The sequence below is a fragment of the Canis aureus genome, chromosome 16 (genome assembly GCF_053574225.1).
Source record: "Canis aureus isolate CA01 chromosome 16, VMU_Caureus_v.1.0, whole genome shotgun sequence".
NCBI classification, from domain to species: Eukaryota; Metazoa; Chordata; class Mammalia; order Carnivora; family Canidae; genus Canis; species Canis aureus.
In genome coordinates, this window is record NC_135626.1 from 27,928,389 (window position 1) to 27,945,394 (window position 17,006).

The following is a 17,006-nucleotide window of genomic DNA, read 5'->3' on the forward strand; positions in this document are numbered from 1 at the left end:
CCTAGCTCTTAGGGCTTTATTGACTTAGGGTTTGTACGCAGAAAATCCTTTCTGCTGATGGTGATGGTGTCACTTTCTGTAATCAGGGTTGATAGACTTGTCACACTCTCATAGGCTCCCTCTTCCAGTCCTTCCCTGAGCAAGTCCTGGTTCTCTTCTGATAAGCTGGATACTACTAGCTTCTCAGGAAAGATGAGTTAATTCCCTTGAAGACTAGTTACTCCTAACTGCCACCCCCGCTGCTGCCACTCTTGCCAGTCAGCATCTAAAGCAACCTCTTATTTATTTTTTTAAAAGATTTTATATATTTATTTGACAGAGAAAGAGAGTGCACACAAGCAGGGAGAATGGCAGGCAGAGAGAGAGGGGAAGAAGCAGGCTCCTCGCTGAGCAGGGAGCCATAGACTCAGGGCTCCATCCCAGGACCCTGAGCTCATGACCAGAGCGGAAGGCAGATGCTTAACCAACTGAGGGCCCTTAGAACAATCTTTTAGGGCAGCCCGGGTGGCTCAGCGGTTTAGCGCCGCCTTCAGCCCAGGGCCTGATCCTGGAGACCAGGGATCAAGTCCCACATCAGACTCCCTGCATGGGGCCTGCTTCTGCCTGTGTCTCTGTCTCTCTGTCTGTCTCGCTCATGAATAATAAATAAAATATTTAAAAAAAAAGAACAACCATTTAAAAATGGAAATCAAGTTGTGCCACTCTCTGCTAAAAACCCTTTAGGGCATTTCCCATAGCTATCAGAACAAACTTCCAAATCCCTCATCTCATGTTGGAGGCCCTGCTGGGCTCAACTCCGCCACCTCCTTGCTTCCCCCTGCAGCTCCCCTTGTGTGGAGCTCCCTCATTCAGAGTTTGGAGAGACTTGCCCCAGTTTGTAGTGATTATATTTATATGTGTTCTTGCCTGTTTCTAATAAGACCAAACACTGCCAACTGAGAAAAGGAGGCAAAATTGAACAAGAGACAAAAAAGCCTTTTTTGAGGTCTCAGAATTGCAACTCAGAGAGCACAGAATCTGGTAGCAAGCAGAAAAGTGGAGAAAGTGAGCCTTTTTTTATGAGAAAGAAGGAGGAGGTAATTATATAACTTAGATAAAAAAGAAAAGAGGGGAAAAAGACCTCTGCTAACTGGTGTTAACTGCTTGAGTTGTTTTGGTTACTCTCTATTACATTGGTGCTATCAAATGAAACTATTCTTGGTAGGCATTAGTTAACTTTTCTGTCTTAACGTTCCTACCAAGTTTTATGGTGTGAATGCCATGTGTTCTGTTGAATTTTATGGGCAACTACATGGAAAACTGTTGCTGCTTCAGGCCCAGTTCAGGAGTTTATTAGTTAGAAAGGAAGATGGAGCTTCAAAATGGAATCTCTCACATCCAGAAATTTTTTTTAAAAATTTTATTTATTCATGAGAGACACAGAGAGAGAGAGAGGCAGAGACACAGGCAGAGGGAGAAGCAGGCTCCATTCAGGGAGCCCGATGTGGGACTCAATCCGGGGTGTCCAGGATCACACCCTGGGCTGAAGGCAGCTCCAAACCGCTGAGCCACCAGGGCTGCTCATGTCCAGAAATTTTATATAATTCCACAGTGCCAAGAGGGCAGGGTCTGTGACTGTCTCACTTATTGCCAGCCCTTCACAGTTTGTCGTGCAGTAGGGCTGAGTTCAAGGTGAGGAGCTACATGGGCCAGCCTCAAGGAAAATCAAAGTGAAGTGTTGAGAAACTTTAAAAAAGTCAGTTACTAATCTAGATGTAGCATTTATTTTATAGTTAGATGAAACATTATTTTTTTATGGGTTGGGCCACAGAGTGCTTAATGGGAAGTACAGTGGAAGTACACATATCCCCTTTTTTTAATAGAAAGAAACCACATGGACCCTTGAGATAAGAATTGGCTTCTCAGATCTGTGAATGGGGCCATGTTCAGATAAGATACCTCATAGATACATATTTACACAGATCCTGGTTGGGGGGAAGAAAATAAAAGCACTGAATTGAGAAGAACAGATGGCTTTATGGTTGTAGATAGCTGGAGTCCATTTTCTTCCTTCCACCCAGCTAAGTTTACTTACATAGACATGGCCTGAGAAATTGAGGTAAAAGAGCAAGAAGTGTTGGTCTTATTGCAATTGTTGCCCAGGTCCCTGCTGGAGAACCGCTAATTCTGCTGCTGAAACAGCTCTATCCTCTGAAGAGCCACTCACACAGCCAGAAGGCCCCAGATGGGAAGGGGGAGCCTTATCAGTGGAGTCAGTGGGGAAGCCTGCCATTGCTGCCACTTCAAAATCTGTTTTGTTTCAAAATCTGGAAACAGTTGCTGTCCCCTGTTTAAAGCTTAAAGAGAGGAAGGGACGGCCTGGTCTGAGTTGCCAAGGAGATAGAGCCTAAAAGTACTTCCAGAAGCAGAAGTAAAGAATTTACCTCTGTTCATGAAAAGTGAGCATACAGAGACTCACAGAGCTGACATGAGGTGAGGATGAGTACATGCTGACACCTGCCACTCCTTTGCCACTTGCTAAGGAAGGGAACAGGGCTCCAGCAGTAGCAGAATGTTTTGTCTTTCAATTTGAGCCTAAACTACTCAATCAGAAAGCATTAACCGAGTACCTCCTGTATGCATGGCACTGTGTCAGCCTCTGGGACCGAAAGAAATATAAACCGCTCCTTTCAAGATACCTGTTGTTAATGAGGGTCTCAGTGTGCAGGTGGTGGTTTGGGTAGATATGTAGGGAAAACAGTGGTGGAATGAGCAGCATCAGGGTCTGGTCCCTCCTGCTGCTCTATGACCCTAGGCCAGCAGGTTTCTCGTCTCTGGGCTTCATTTGTCCCATCTATAAAAATAAAAGTTGAATAAGATATGTTTTGATTCTTTCCAACTTTGACCCATTTGAATTCATTATTTATTGCTGCGTAATGAATCCACACCAACCCCCAGCCCCCCAACCTTAGCAGTTTCAAATAGCAATAAACATTTGTGTCTCACACGATTTCTGTGGGTCAAGACTCAGGGAAAGGCTTAGCTGTATGGACCTGGTTCAGGGTTTCTTATGAAGGTGTAGTCAAGATGTCAGGTGGGGCTTTATCATCTGAAGGTTTGACTGGGACTGGAGGATCCAGTTCCAAGATGGCATACTCACATCTTGGAACAAGGTGTTAGGCCTCTCCGTAGGGCTACTAGAGTGTCCTCACAACATGGCAGCTGGCCTCCTTCAAAGCAAGTAATCAGAGCGTTATCAGAACGGAAGCCCTGGTGGATCTAGCCTTGGAATTCAGCCACTCCATTGCTTCAGTGTCCAGTTGGGCTAACAAGTCTGCCCTGTGACCTGTTAGGGGTTTCACAAAGGCAGGATTATTACCAGGAGGTAGAAATCATAGGGCCCTCTCATAGGCTGCCAATTATGTCATCTGTAGTTCTATGATAAGAAGTCAAGTAGTAATGACAAAATGAACTACACATTCTCATAGCTTGGCTCAGCATTGTTCCTTTGGATATGGGTGGTTAATTCTTACTTTTCTCCCTTTTAAAAATATTTCTAGAAACCCTAATGGCTCTCCTAACCGACTGCTTAAAGCTGGAGTCATTTCTGCACAAAATATCTACAGCTTTGGCTTTGGGAAGGTAAGAGGTTGTTGCTGACACCATGCATTTTTCAGGGCCAACTGGAGAGCCACCTGGCCCTGACTCTGGCCTCCTACCCCCAACTTTATCCAATTCTTCCTTGTCGTCTCCAGAGAAGTAGTTCTCTTCTTTTACTACTTCTGCCAGACAGAGACCCCTCAGTGCTCCTGTCCTTACTGAAAAATGGATAAAGCCCTGGAAGGTTTCCTTGAATGACCTTGGGCTACGTTTGGGGAGTTTAGAAAATGATCCTTTAATTAATTCCCCGTGAGGGTCCCAGACTTGTCTCCTTGAAGAGAAGCAGAGCTACACTGACCCCTGGAGTCGTGTGTGTGTGTGTGTGTGTGTGTGTGTGTGTTTGAAGTTTATTTATGTATTTATTTAAGTAGTCTCTACACCCAGGGGCTTGAATTCAGGATCCTGACATGAAGAGTCATAGGCTCCTCTGACTGAGCCTTCCAGGCCGCCCACACTTCCTTGGGTCTTACTTGCGATTGACTTGCCCTCTATAAATTTTTGTTGAAATGCCTTTAAGGAATTGAGATTTTGAAATGAGAAACATTTTGAGGTAAAATAGTATCTTTCGGGTTCTTGGTTCTGCCCATCAAAGAGGGACATTTGGGAATGTAGCTGGGTGTCTGGTTGCTGCTTGCTGATAGTTTAGACTCCAGGCCTGCAGTATGTTGGTTGTGCTGAGGCAGCCTTGTGGAGGAGGGGTGGTCAGGAATGTCAGCTCTGGCCACATGTGGGTCTGGGTTCTGTGGGTGCCATAAGAGGCCTCTGAGCCACAGCCTGGTACTTCAGGCAGGCATCTGACCTCTTTTCATGAGCTTTTCATGAGCTTGGAAGGGAAAGAGTATTACAACCTTGCAGGGTTTCTAGGCAGATTAAAAATCATACAAATTAAAAATGTCCAGAGCATAGGCAAGCTCAGCAAGTTAGTATAGCTATCGTTATTTTAGCTCGCTGACAGGATTCTTGGGGCATTTTACTTTTCCTCTTTTCTCCCCTTGATTTGAAGCTGTGCTCTCCTTTCAGTTTTATCTGACGGGGGGAGCGCAGCTGGCCTATCTAGGATCTCTCCCAGTAATTGGAGAAAAGGAAGTGATTCAAGCTGATGATGAGCCTACTTTCTCTTTCTTCAGTGGCCCCTACATGGTCATGACCAAGTAAGTAGAAGCTGGCCTGTGGGAGGTCTGATGTAGTCTTGCAGGAAGGGTGGGCTTCATGTGACTCCCTTATGTGTGGAGGCTTTCTCTTCAAACATAGGGAAACGCTGAAGAACATATGTCTAAATCAGTTTCTCAGCCTGGACACCATTGTTGATTTGGGCTGGTATCCTTTGTTGTTGGGGGCTGTCCTGTGTATTGTAGGATTTTAAGAACATCTCTGGTTACTACTCACTAGATTCCAGTAGAGTTTCTGTTCCCCTCCTTCCCCCACAGTTATGACTGTGACAACCAGAGTGTCTACAGACATTGCCAGATTCCAGCCCCTCCTCCCCCACCCCATTGAGAACAACTCCTCTAAAAGATTACTCATGATGGTGTTCTAACTTCTCTGTTTTCTGGAGAGTTTGAGGCAACTTACTGTCTGGCTTCTGAGAGAGTCCAGAGGGTATTGACTGGGGCCTCAGTGGAAACCAGAACAAGTATCAGCTACAGCTCTCAGCAGGGGTGGCAGTAACGGGATTTGGCTATGACAGAAGTCCCTGGGGTGTTCTCAGTCCCCAGGGACCTGACCCCTGCAGGGTCCTGAGAATTGTCCTGGCCACGGTCTCTTACTCTTCTTGAACCTGAATGCTTCTTCCCTGCCTAGAAACACCCTTCCAAAAAGGCCTCTACCAGCCTCCTGAGGCCTTCTGTCCCCTACAGATATACCCCCTGTTTCCTGCCTATGCCACAGATTTGTGGTCTTTATCCAAGTCATCAGTACCTTTCACCCAGCCTGGCCTCCTATCGGACCTCCCATTCTCTGACTATATTTTCTTGACACCCCCCTCCCTACCAGTGCCCACACTACTGATGCTGTTGCCTTTCTACTTTTTTTTTTTTAAAGATTTTATTAATTTATTCATGAGAGATAGAGAGAGAGAGAGAGAGAGAGAGGCAGAGACCTAGGCAGAAGGAGAAGCAGGCTCCATGCAGGGAGCCCGATGTGGGACTTGATCCTGGGACTCTGGAATCATGCCCTGAACCAAAGGCAGACGCTCAACCACTGAGCCACCCAGGCGTCCCTGCTGGGTGGCGATCAGTGCCTGATCGAGTCACTCCCTCCCTTGAATACTTCAGTGACTTCTTGCCACCTATAATAAGTTCCGTAGGGGAAAAAAAAGTTCCCTAGGGTGCTTTAGGATATGGGGATAGAGGGAGGAAGAGGAGGAAGGAGAAGGGAAGAAGAGGAAGAGGGGGAGGACTCAAGGGTGCAGGGTTGGGGGCTCTTTGTAGATTCTGTGTAATGTTACTTCTCTAGTCTTTGGCTGGGAGAGCTGCTCATTCCCTGCTGCTGACACTTTTTCCTGCCCTTGTAGCCTGGTGTGGAACGGGAGCAGGGTCACAGTGAAGGAGCTGAATCTCCCCACCCACCCTCACTGCAGCAGGCTTAGGCTGGCTGATTTGTTAATTGCAGAGCAGGAGCACAGCAGGTGAGAAGGAAGTCCAGTGGCCTGGTATCTTACAGTCCAGATCTCTTTATAGACCCAGGTTCAGAGCTAAACAGTGCTGTCTCTGGGGTGTGGAGACAAGCTCCCCTCAACCTCAGCATTTCCTGACTGTTGAAGTGGGTTCATTTGACTTCCAAGGGCTACCGAGAGAGAAGGAGGGATTAATGGATAGCCTGAGTGGTGGGAATGGTGGTGGTGAGGGGCTTAATTCTGTTAGCTGATTGACTTCCCATTACTCTTGTTTCTGGTGTTCCAGCCTCCAGTCCAGCCATTTCCCTGAAGCCTCCCCCTTTTTGGCCTTATGCCCATCAGGACAGCCATGCATAGTCCTATCTTCATGGCTGTGCATGAGATTCACACAACTGAGGAGCTGAGTCTCTGTGAGGACATGCCCATGAGTGTACCTTAATACCTTAGGTTTTCAGGGTTAGTCCTTCAGGTCTTGCTGAGACAGGATCTTAGTTCAGAATTTTACTCTAGGAGTGCTGAGTGAATGGATCAGGTTTCTACTCAGGCCACTCAACCCCTGCAAGAGTTATGTCAGAGGCCAGACTCTTCCTTCTGGGGAAGTCAGCCTAAGGGGATCCAAGGAGGCTGGAAGGATGCATATACACAGTGTGGACTTTGACATGAGACTGAGAGTGTGTGACCTTGGGCAGGTTCCTGACATCTCCCAGACCTTGGTTTCCTTATCTTGAAAATGAGTATAATGATATATTTCTTATAAGTGGTTGTTAGGATGTAGATGACTTATACAAAATGTCTTTATCAGTAGCTCTTGGTGACATTGTAATTGTTGTTACTAATGACTCTAAGCTCTCAGGCTTCAGTGAGAGGCCGTAGATTCCCATACTCCTATCTCTCCCACCTATCCTGTTTTCTTAGAAAGACATTGTGTACAGATGGTATTTGTTTAGAGTATGTTCAAGGGGCCTAGAAGGAAGGAAAGCACCCAGTTTTTCCTCACGTCTTCCTTCCTTCTTCCTCATTTGAAGCTGCTTTTGTTTTGTAGCAAGCTCCGGCACCCCCACCTGCTGCAGCTGATGGCTGTGTGCCTATCCCAGGACCTAGAGAAGACCCGTCTTGTGTATGAGCGCATCACTGTCGGTACACTGTTCAGTGTCCTCCATGAACGGGTAAATGGCTGTTTCTGTATATTTTGTCTTGCTGCCCTCCCCACTGCCCTCTTCTCCCTACCCCAGCAGTGAAGTTCCCATCTGTGTATGTGGGGAAGATAAACCTCCTAATTCTTTACTTTCTATAACTATATATGCACCATTTAAGGCTAATAACGCACCTGGTTGGAACTAGTGTGATTTTATTGCTGGTTGTCCTGTTTCTTCATCAGACCTCTAAGTTCAACAGACCCAGGAAACACACAGATGCATTTCTAGCTAACTATAATCAAACAGCCCTTGGCTTTAATTACCTGTATTTTCACTTGTGCCTTTCAGGGCCTTTGCTGTAGAAAGAGGTTTGTTTACATACAGACCTGTATCACCACTCCCTCTCACTTTGCAAATTTCCTTGTGGGAACATCTTCCAGGGCCTACAGACTCCCTAGAAAGTGTGCTTTGGGCTAAGATGTGGCTTTAGAGAGGTCCTGAAGCATTTGCTTTTCTTTCTCCATGACTTTGTTCTAAAGACCCTGGGCAGGAATGAGAAGAGACCCTCCAGGAAGGGCCCTTCCCCAAAATGGCTAGCCATTCCTCCTGCCTGAGGACTTCCTATTAGTGTTATTTCTCTTCCCCTCCCCTTTCCTCTTCTGTCATCTGATGAAGGCATTACCTTAAAATGCCATTTCTCTGGGGAACAGGATAGAGAGCCCAGAAATAAACCCACACTTATGTGGTTAGGTAACATGCAGCAAAGGAGGCAAGAACATATAATGGGGAAAAGACAATCTCTTTATCAAATGTTTTCAGGAAAACTGGGTAGCTACAAGCAGAATGAAACTGGACCACTTTGTTACACCATACACAAAAATAAAATGGATTACAGATCTAAATGTGAGCCCTCAAACAAACTGCTGAAACAAATCATAGTAATCTCTTGGAAATGGACCTTAAAGACATATTTAAGAATATGTTTCCTCAGGCAAGGGAAGCAAAAGCAAGAGTAAACAATTGGAACTACACCAAAATTAAAAGCTTTTGCACAAACAGCAAAAACCATCAACAAAACAAAAAGGCATCCGACTAAATGGAAGATGATATCCAAAATACATAAAGAAGTTATTCAACTGACTACAACCACACACACACACACACACACACACACACACACACACACAAAGCCAAATAATCCCATTAAAATGGGCAGAGGACCTAGATAAACATTTTTCCAAAGAAGACCTGCAGATGGCAAACAGACATATGAGAAGATATTCAGCATCACTCATCATCAGGGAAATGCAAATCAAAACACCAGTCAGAATGGCTAGACTTAGAAAGACAAGAAAAAACAAATATTGGCGAGACTGTGGAGAAGGAACCCTTGTGCATTGTTGATGAGCATATAAATTGGTGCATCCATTGCAGAAAATAGTAGAGAGGTTTCTTTTTTCTCTTTTTTTTAAAGATTTCATTTATTTATTCATGAAAGACACAGAGGTGTCTGCCTCTCTCTCTCTCTGCCTGTGTCTCTGCCTCTCTCTCTCCCCGTGTCTCTCATGAATAAATAAATAAAATCTTAAAAAAAAGAGTTATATTAAAAAAATAATACTGTAATAAAGTGTGGTGACAGGTGATGACTACACTTATCGTGGTATTGTGTAATGTATAGAATTACTGAATTACTGTGTTGTATATCTGACACTAATACAACATTGTATGTCAATCATACTTCAATAATAATTTTTTTTTTTTAAAGAATGCCATTTCTCTGAGGAGAGACTTTAGTCAGCTAGGGACATTAGTGTGAATGAATTCCTTTCCTCTTAGGATCAGTCATCTGACTGGGGCAGGGGTGGGCCTGTCCTTTAAGCATCTGGGTTCTTCCAGCAATACAGGCTTAGGTGAGGGGATGCAGGACTGGCTCTGTTGGTAGTGGTGTGGTGGTGGTGAGCCCACCCCGAATACCAGGCTTTGAGAACATTTTGGTTTTTTTGTGGTGTGAAGCAGCTCCGTTTAGGGAAAAGAGTCAATCTTTGGAGCCAGGTGGATTGGAAGGGGGTACTAGGTCAGTGGGACTTTAGGCCAGTCACCTAATTTCCCTGAGCTTTAGGTTCCCCTTTTGTAAAATGGGGACTCTAGGTAGCTGTGAGGATCAATTGAAAAAACTTTAGAAACTGCAAAGCATTCTGCAGCATCTAGAGCCCAGTCCCTCTTGTTCCTGGCCATTTTATCCCTTAATTCCAGCGGTCCCAGTTCCCCGTGCTGCACATGGAGGTGATTGTGCACCTACTGCTCCAGATCTCTGATGCCCTGAGATACTTGCACTCCCGAGGCTTCATCCACCGCTCCCTCAGCTCCTACGCCATCCACATCATCTCCACAGGGGAAGCAAGGCTAACCAACCTGGAGTACATGATGGAAAGGTGGGTGCTGTAGAGAAAGAGCCTGATCTGGGTGGGCCTCTTCCTCGTTGGTGGGCCAAACTGTTCATCATTGGGGAAAGCGGTTTCCTAAATGCCTTGCCCTGTCTGCCAAGGTTAGTGGGACTTCAGGTTACTTACTTCTGTTCAGGACATTCTCATTTTAATAAACATTTAACAAACAAGGGCCCATATTAGCCAATATGTGTAAATGCTCTAACTATCCACTTCAAAATTTTCAGTGGCTTACACAATCGAGATGTGTACATTACAGCCTAGTGTGTATGTTGAAGGGGGAGCACCCACTGTGTTCCAAGTTCCTCCCATCTGTAGTTCTGCTGTCCCCAGGCCTCAATCTCCCACTTTGTTCTCTGCATTGCTGATCAGTGAAGAGAGGGCATAGAGGGGCAAATGGTATTTAGGGGGCAGCCTGAAGTGGCTGTGTCATTGCTTTCTGCTTCGTGGTTCCTTCCTTGCTGCAGGGAGGCTGGGAAGTGTCAGAGCTGTGCATCCTGGAAGGAGAGAGAAGGTGATGGGTGCTGATGAGCATCACAGTGGGTCACATGCACTACTTCTGGGCCAGGTGCTTGGCTAGGTGGGCACTAAGGGCATTCCCTGCCTCTGAGGGGCTCAGTGAAGTGAGGGGACAGAGACAAAAACAACTTCCTCATTCAAGGGATGGTGGGTGTGCTTTATTTCCCATTTGGCAGGAGTCAAAGTCCTGAGAGTTGGGGGATATGTGCCATCTCTTGTCCCTAGGCAGAGGATCCCTGCACTTCTTGCTGCCTTCCGTAGCTCTGAGCCTTCAGCCCATTGTTGGTTCTGCTCTGCTGTGAAGCTTCAGCCTTGCTCAGTCCTGCCTACCTTGGTTAAATCTTTGTCCCCACCTACTGTCCGGTTACTGAGGCTTTGTTTCAGAGTCTCTCTGGTCATTGCTTCTCACATACTCTGTAATAGGTTTTTCTCATGATGTGAAAAGCTCTGTGAGGGCAGGGATTTCTGTTTTATCCACTGCTGTATCTCAAATGCATAGAACAGGCCTTCACATGGTAGGTACTCAGCATATGTTTTCAAATGAATGAAACAGAAAGACTTACTTCCCAGACCATGGGTGCCCCTAGCCTTTCTTCCTGCAGAGGAGAGTCGGGGGCTTGGCTCATTTGGCTCCAAGGGCCTTCATGAAGAGTTTGAATTATTCTTATCCTAAGAACACCAGGGTGTAATGAAGGGCTTTTTCTCTTCTTTCTTTCTTTCTTTTTTAATAAGCAAAATGGTGTTGTGGATGATTGGTAGGCTAAAAAGGTCACTCTGGCTTCTACATGTGAAGAAGGGGATGAGAGGGGTAGAGGAGCAGTTAGGGTGTGACGGCAGCAGTTTTCCCTGTGAGTACTGGTAGAGGCCAGACAACTGTCTCCAGGCAAGCTGTTCAGCCTGGGATCTGGTCCATTCTCAGTTCCAGTTTGAACCTTCCAGTGTCTCCCCAGTACCTAGAAGACTAAGTCCAGACACCTGGCAGGGTGTGGAAGCCTTTAAGGTTGGGCCCCCCCTCCAGTGCCAGCCTCATTGCTTCCCGCTCCCTACCTGGCATCTGAAACTGCTTTCAGTCTAAGCTGTTTCTGGGTGCTGCTCCCCATACCTAGAATAGTTGGTACTCATCTGTTTATCCTCTTAAACTCAGGTACAGTCCCACCACACTCATGAAGCCTATAATGAAGCCCTGGTCCCTGAGCACTTTGTGTATTACATTCCTCCGCAGCCTAGTGTGTCTGCCCCACCAGATGGTGACCTCTGAGAGGGCAGGGTCCGTGCATGTTCATTTTCAGCTCAGGACCTGCCACATAGTAAGTGCTCGATTGAATGTGAGCAGATGAGGGAACAGAGTCTAGATGTTTGAATGTCGATTAAGTGAACAGACGAGTCCAGATGATGGGAAAACTTAAAATGGTTCAGAATGGGATTGACCACTTGGGCTGTGTGCAGAAGCAGGAGAAACTAAAGAATTTGGGCATTTTTGCCTTTGGTAACAGCAGACAGGCTTTTCAGGAAAACTGGCAGAGTCCAAGGTATTTGCTGGGTATAGAGTGCCATCTGTTGTTGACATGGAGGCATGACCGTTTCTTCTTCCTGAGCTCTCCAAGAGAAGTATGAATCCTAGAGTGAAGAAGAACTTTGGAGATGGCTTAGCCCAGCCTTATCTTTTACAGATGAGGAAACAGGCCCAGAGCGGGGAAAAGATGGTCTCAAGTTACCTGGCTGTGGCTAGAACCAAGTGGTAGGAGAATGTTCCCTGGCTCTGGGAGCAGAATGGATTGGAGGTTGAAGATAGGAAGCCCAGGCAGGAGGCCACAGTGTGGGGCCTGATGGTGACCAAGGAATTAGAATAGAAGTGAAAAATGTGAGATGCATTGAGGAACTGGGATCCACAGATTGGTCAAGTGAGGGGCTGGGAGGTAACTGAGTAGGAAGGTAAGGTGGTGTGTGTTTTCTTTTGGGTTTGTTGACCTCAGAATGGAACTTCAGGCAGAAATGTCAGTCAGCAAACAATTACAGCCACAACAGCATACCTTCTGTGTGTGTGTGTGTGTGTGTGTGTGTGTGTGTGTAAAGGATTTTATTTATTTATTCATGAAAGAGAGAGAGAGAGGCAGAGACACAGGCAGAGGGAGAAGCAGGCTCCATGCAGGGAGCCTGATGTAGGATTCGATCCCAGGTCTCCAGGATCACGCCCTGGGACAAAGGCAGACGTTAAACCACTGAGCCACCCTGGGATCCCCTAGCATACCTTCTTTGGAAACTGATAACATGAGCTGAGATCTAAGAATCCAGACTAACTTTCAATTCCACATTTATTTTTGGTAACACCCTATTTGAGCTAGTTTGTTTGTTGAATGTTATTGCCAAGGGTAACACTCCCATCTCGTGGTATAAAAATGATATAGCCATTTTTCTTATTCTTCAAATCCTTATTAATGGAATCTTTAGAACTGGAATTGACTTTGCAACTGGTATTGCATAGCTGTAGCCAAATGTAATTTTAATAATGTCAGAACTGAAGCCTAGAAAAATAACTGCCCCAGAATGACAGCCAGAAAAGAAGCTTCCCACAGCTAGTTTTAATAGAGAAGGAAGGGGGATTGTGAAAGAAGAAGGTGAGTGGAAGTAAATGCTGGTTGTAGGTGACCTGTCCCTTACCAGGGCCTTAGATAAGCCTGAGAGGCCTGAGAAGGTAGGTGAGTGTTTCCCTTGAAGAATCACCCCATAAAGTGAAGAGCCAAGCATGCTAGGTCCTCAGAGTATATCGCTGATGGTAAAACACTCCATTGCTTTTCCTGTGATACTAATATGATTTTGGTATACCTCTATGCTGTTCATACTATACCAGACCACACCTAACTATTCAGCAATACAACCACAAAATCAATACTGACTTTTCTAACTTGATGGCTTCCTGAACTCATTGCCATCTTCCCAAAACTCTACTGGAAGAGGTATTATTTAGGGAAGTTTGCTCAAAGTCTGAAAAGCCCATCCCATCCTCAAATCTATGTTTTGCCAGATCAGCAAAGAATTTCTGGTTACTTGCTTTTTAAAAACTTAGTTATTGGTGTGCCAGGGTGGCTCAGTCGGTTAAGTGTCTGACATACGATTTCAGCTCAAGTTATGATCTCATGGTCATGAGATCGCACCCCATGTCAGGCTCCACACTTAGCAGGGAGTCTGCTTGGGATTCTCTCTCCCTTTCCCTCTGCACCCCCCCCCTTCCCCGCCATGCATGTGCTTTCTCTCCAAAATAAATCTTTAAAAAATTAAAATTAATTATCTACTAGCATTCAGTCTTTATCAAATGTCTAACATAACATTCATATTAATAAGTTACTTGTATAGTGGGTTATAGCTCAGAGTGTTACCACACGCAAGTTTTCACTAAATGCTCATGACAGCTGTAGACAAAAGTCAGTGCTGACCTCACCCTGAGGATTCTTGTTAACTCGAGACATTTAAGATGCTTTGACTTCGTTCTCAAAGAGTCTAGTTGGGAAGTTGAGTTTTTTAAGCCAGTGAACCTTTGAGTGCTGAACTGAGAGGACTTGTTCCCAAGAGGCCAGAGTTCAGAAGAGAAGCAATCACAAGGAGTTGGAGGAGTACCACAAGGCTTTGATAAAGCAGATGGGGCTTGAGGGGGATCTTGAAGGAGTCTTAGATTCATGTATTCAAAAGTAGGCTTTGAGGCCCTTGTGTAAATTTAGATATATATGCTATAAAAAATAGGTGTCTCTTCTCATGGAGCAGACTCTAGAAGAGGGGAGAAGATAATAAGCAGTAAATAAGTGTTCTGAAGCCAATGAAATAATAATAAGCAGTTAATAAGTGCTCTGAAGCCAGTGAAATAGGGCTGTAGGTGGTCAGGGAAAGCCTCTCTGAGGAGGTAATTTTTGAGCTAATACCTTTGTTACAAAAAGCATCCAGTCACATTGGGATCTCTGGGTAGAGCATAGCAGGCAGAAGAAGCCAGTTTGCATTACAAAGACCTGAAGAGGTGATGTACTGGAGAAACTCAAAGAGAGCCACCCATGACTTGAGTGAATGAACAAGAGAGAACAGTCAGATGCAGTAGGAGGGTGGGCAGGGCACAGTCAGGTAGATGAGAACAGCAGGCAGAGAGGGTTAGCTCTCAGGATCTAGCTGGGTTTCTAGAAACTCAAGGAGTTGCCGATCTTTAGAGGCAGATGTTTCACAAATGTACCATATGACAGTCATGATGATCTTTTATTTTTTATTTTTTTTAGATTTTATTTATTTATTCATGAGATACACAGAGAGAGGGAGGTAGAGGCAGAGACACAGCAGAGGGAGAAGCAGGCTTCATACAGGGAACCTGACATGGGACTCGATTCTGGGACTCCAAGATCACGCCCTGGGCCAAAGGCAGGCGCTAAACCGCTGAGCCACCCAGGGATCCCCTCATGATGATCTTTTAAGATATGAACCTGACCTTGTGTTTCCTTCTGTAGCCAGGATGGACGTATACACAGGGACCTGACTCGAGTGCCCCTCCCGATCCAGCTGTACAACTGGGCTGCCCCAGAGGTGATCTTACAGAAGGCAGCTACAGCGAAGTCAGACATTTACAGCTTTTCTATGATCATACAGGAGATTTTAACAGGTAGATCTAATAGCTCATTGTGACCAGAGTCTCTAATTGGATTTCTGCTCCCCCAGGAGTTGGTTTTATGAAAATGCAGGACATAGAAAAAGAAATTTCTTCAAGGAGACTTCTTTGTGCTTATGAAAGATATGAAATGATTTCCCAGAAATCTTTCTCTTTTGACCTGTTCTTTGAGACTCAGCAAAGCCCACCTATCATCCTATTAGTGGTAATGCATTTAACCTAAACAAAGTTTTTAAACTGAATATTGCTGTCAATGCTTAGGGGTCTCTATGAGATGCCCCTTAAGAACTTGTAAATTAAAAAAAAAAAAAAAAGAACTTGTAAATGAGGGGTGCTTGGGTGGCTCAGTTGGTTCAGCTTAGGTCATGATCCTGGAGTCCTGGGATCAAGCCCTAAATCAACAGACTCCCTGTTCAGCGGGGCATCTGCTTCTACCTTTTCCTCTCTCGCTGCCCCACCCCCTGCTTGTGTGTGTGTGTGGGCGCACTCAAATAAAATCTCAAATTTTATAAAACTCACTCTCAAAATCTTCAAAAATTAAAAAAAAAAAAAGAACTTGTAAATGAGGGGAAAAGGCTGGCTTTGGAGAAGTAAACTATGAAATCAAACACACCTAGGGTTCAGTGAAAGACATGGAAGCTTTTCCAAACTTGCAAGACCCTAATGTGAAAGAAGTGATCACATATCTGAAGACACAGGAATCTTTCAGGAGAGGGGAACACACATACAGTAAAGCCACATTCAGTGGAGGGGTGAGAGTCCCCTCCTATTTAGCAGTGTTTACCTTCTAAGAGGCAAAACCACACCTTCCATGAGAGGAATGCATTGGGCTACCCATCCTGATGCCATGAAACATTCCCTGTGGTGTCTAGGCCTGCCAGCAGGGAGCCCACATGCACATGATTCCATCACTACTTTTTTCTGTCTCTGTAGCAGGAATTTCTCTGGTAAATGGGTAAAGCAGTGTTTTATTTATGATTGGTAGTTTTTTCTATAAAGATAAATTAATGTTTATTTTTAAAGATTTTATTTATTTATTCATGAGAGACACACAGAGAGAAGCAGGGACATAGGCAGAGGGAGACGCAGGCTTCTTGGGGGGGAGCCTGATTGGGACTCCATCCCAGAACCTTGAGATCATGACCTGAGCCAAAAGTAGACACTCAGCCAATCACTGAACCACCCAAGCACCCCAGAAATGAATGTTTAAAGGGGATGAGTGACTTGACTAACATTACCCAATTTTACCTGATTTCTTTTTTTTTTAGGATTTTATTTATGTGAGAGAGAGAGAGAGAGAGAGAGCGCGCGCACACAAAGTAGGCAGAATGGTAGGCAGATGGAGATGGAGAAGTAGGCTCCCCCCTGAGCAGAGAGCCCAATGCAGAGCTTGATCCCAGAACCCCAGGATCACGTACCTGAACAGAAGCCAGACTCTTAACTAACTGAGCCACCTAGGTGCCCCTCCTCTTTTTTTTTTTTTTTTTAAACATGATTTTTAAATGCTACTCATTCCTATGGCTTTTTCCTTAACAGATAACATACCCTGGAATGGCTTAGATGGCTCAGTTATTAAAGAAGCCATAGTCTTGGGAAAATATTTAGAAGCCGATGTCAGGCTTCCAAAACCTTACTATGATATCGTTAAGTCAGGCATCCAGGTCAAGCAGAAAGACCGAACTATAAACCTTCAAGATATCCGGTACATTCTGAAGAATGACTTAAAGGTAAGCTCTGAAGCTGTTAGTTTATTTCTGCTTACTAATTACAGCAGTGTAGGGGGTTAGAGACCAGGAAGAAGCTAGAGATCAAGTTGTAAGAAGCTTTGGATCTCATCACACCTTTTCTGGGCTCCCAAGAAAAGGAGCTACTGCTGCTTCACTTGGTGAGGGCAGCAGGGAATTGATGAGGGAGGCTGGGGAAGCTCGGCACATAATGCGATTCAGTGACTGGGAACTATTGTTATTATTTAAAAAATACTAGTAATAACAATGAATTAGCTAATTTGGATTATAGTC

At 45.0% G+C, this 17,006-nt stretch overlaps 1 protein-coding gene across 18 annotated transcripts in view; it reads left to right on the plus strand.

Annotated features, from left to right (window-relative positions):
• The window catches only part of TEX14 (testis expressed 14, intercellular bridge forming factor), a 115,819-nt gene that overhangs the window by 60,967 nt on the left and 37,846 nt on the right, over positions 1-17,006 (plus strand). For 17 of the 18 annotated variants that reach the window (XR_013354305.1, XR_013354306.1, XM_077852482.1 and 14 more), the window contains 7 exons: positions 3,540-3,621; positions 4,660-4,790; positions 6,152-6,265; positions 7,296-7,419; positions 9,643-9,821; positions 14,831-14,982; positions 16,525-16,715. Coding sequence is in view for 16 of the 18 variants with exons in the window: in XM_077852482.1 (XP_077708608.1) it covers positions 3,540-3,621; positions 4,660-4,790; positions 6,152-6,265; positions 7,296-7,419; positions 9,643-9,821; positions 14,831-14,982; positions 16,525-16,715 (973 nt within the window). In the remaining 2 variants the exon portion in view is untranslated. The remainder of the gene's footprint in view (positions 1-3,539; positions 3,622-4,659; positions 4,791-6,151; positions 6,266-7,295; positions 7,420-9,642; positions 9,822-14,830; positions 14,983-16,524; positions 16,716-17,006) is intronic. The other variant, XM_077852479.1, reaches the window with a different exon arrangement.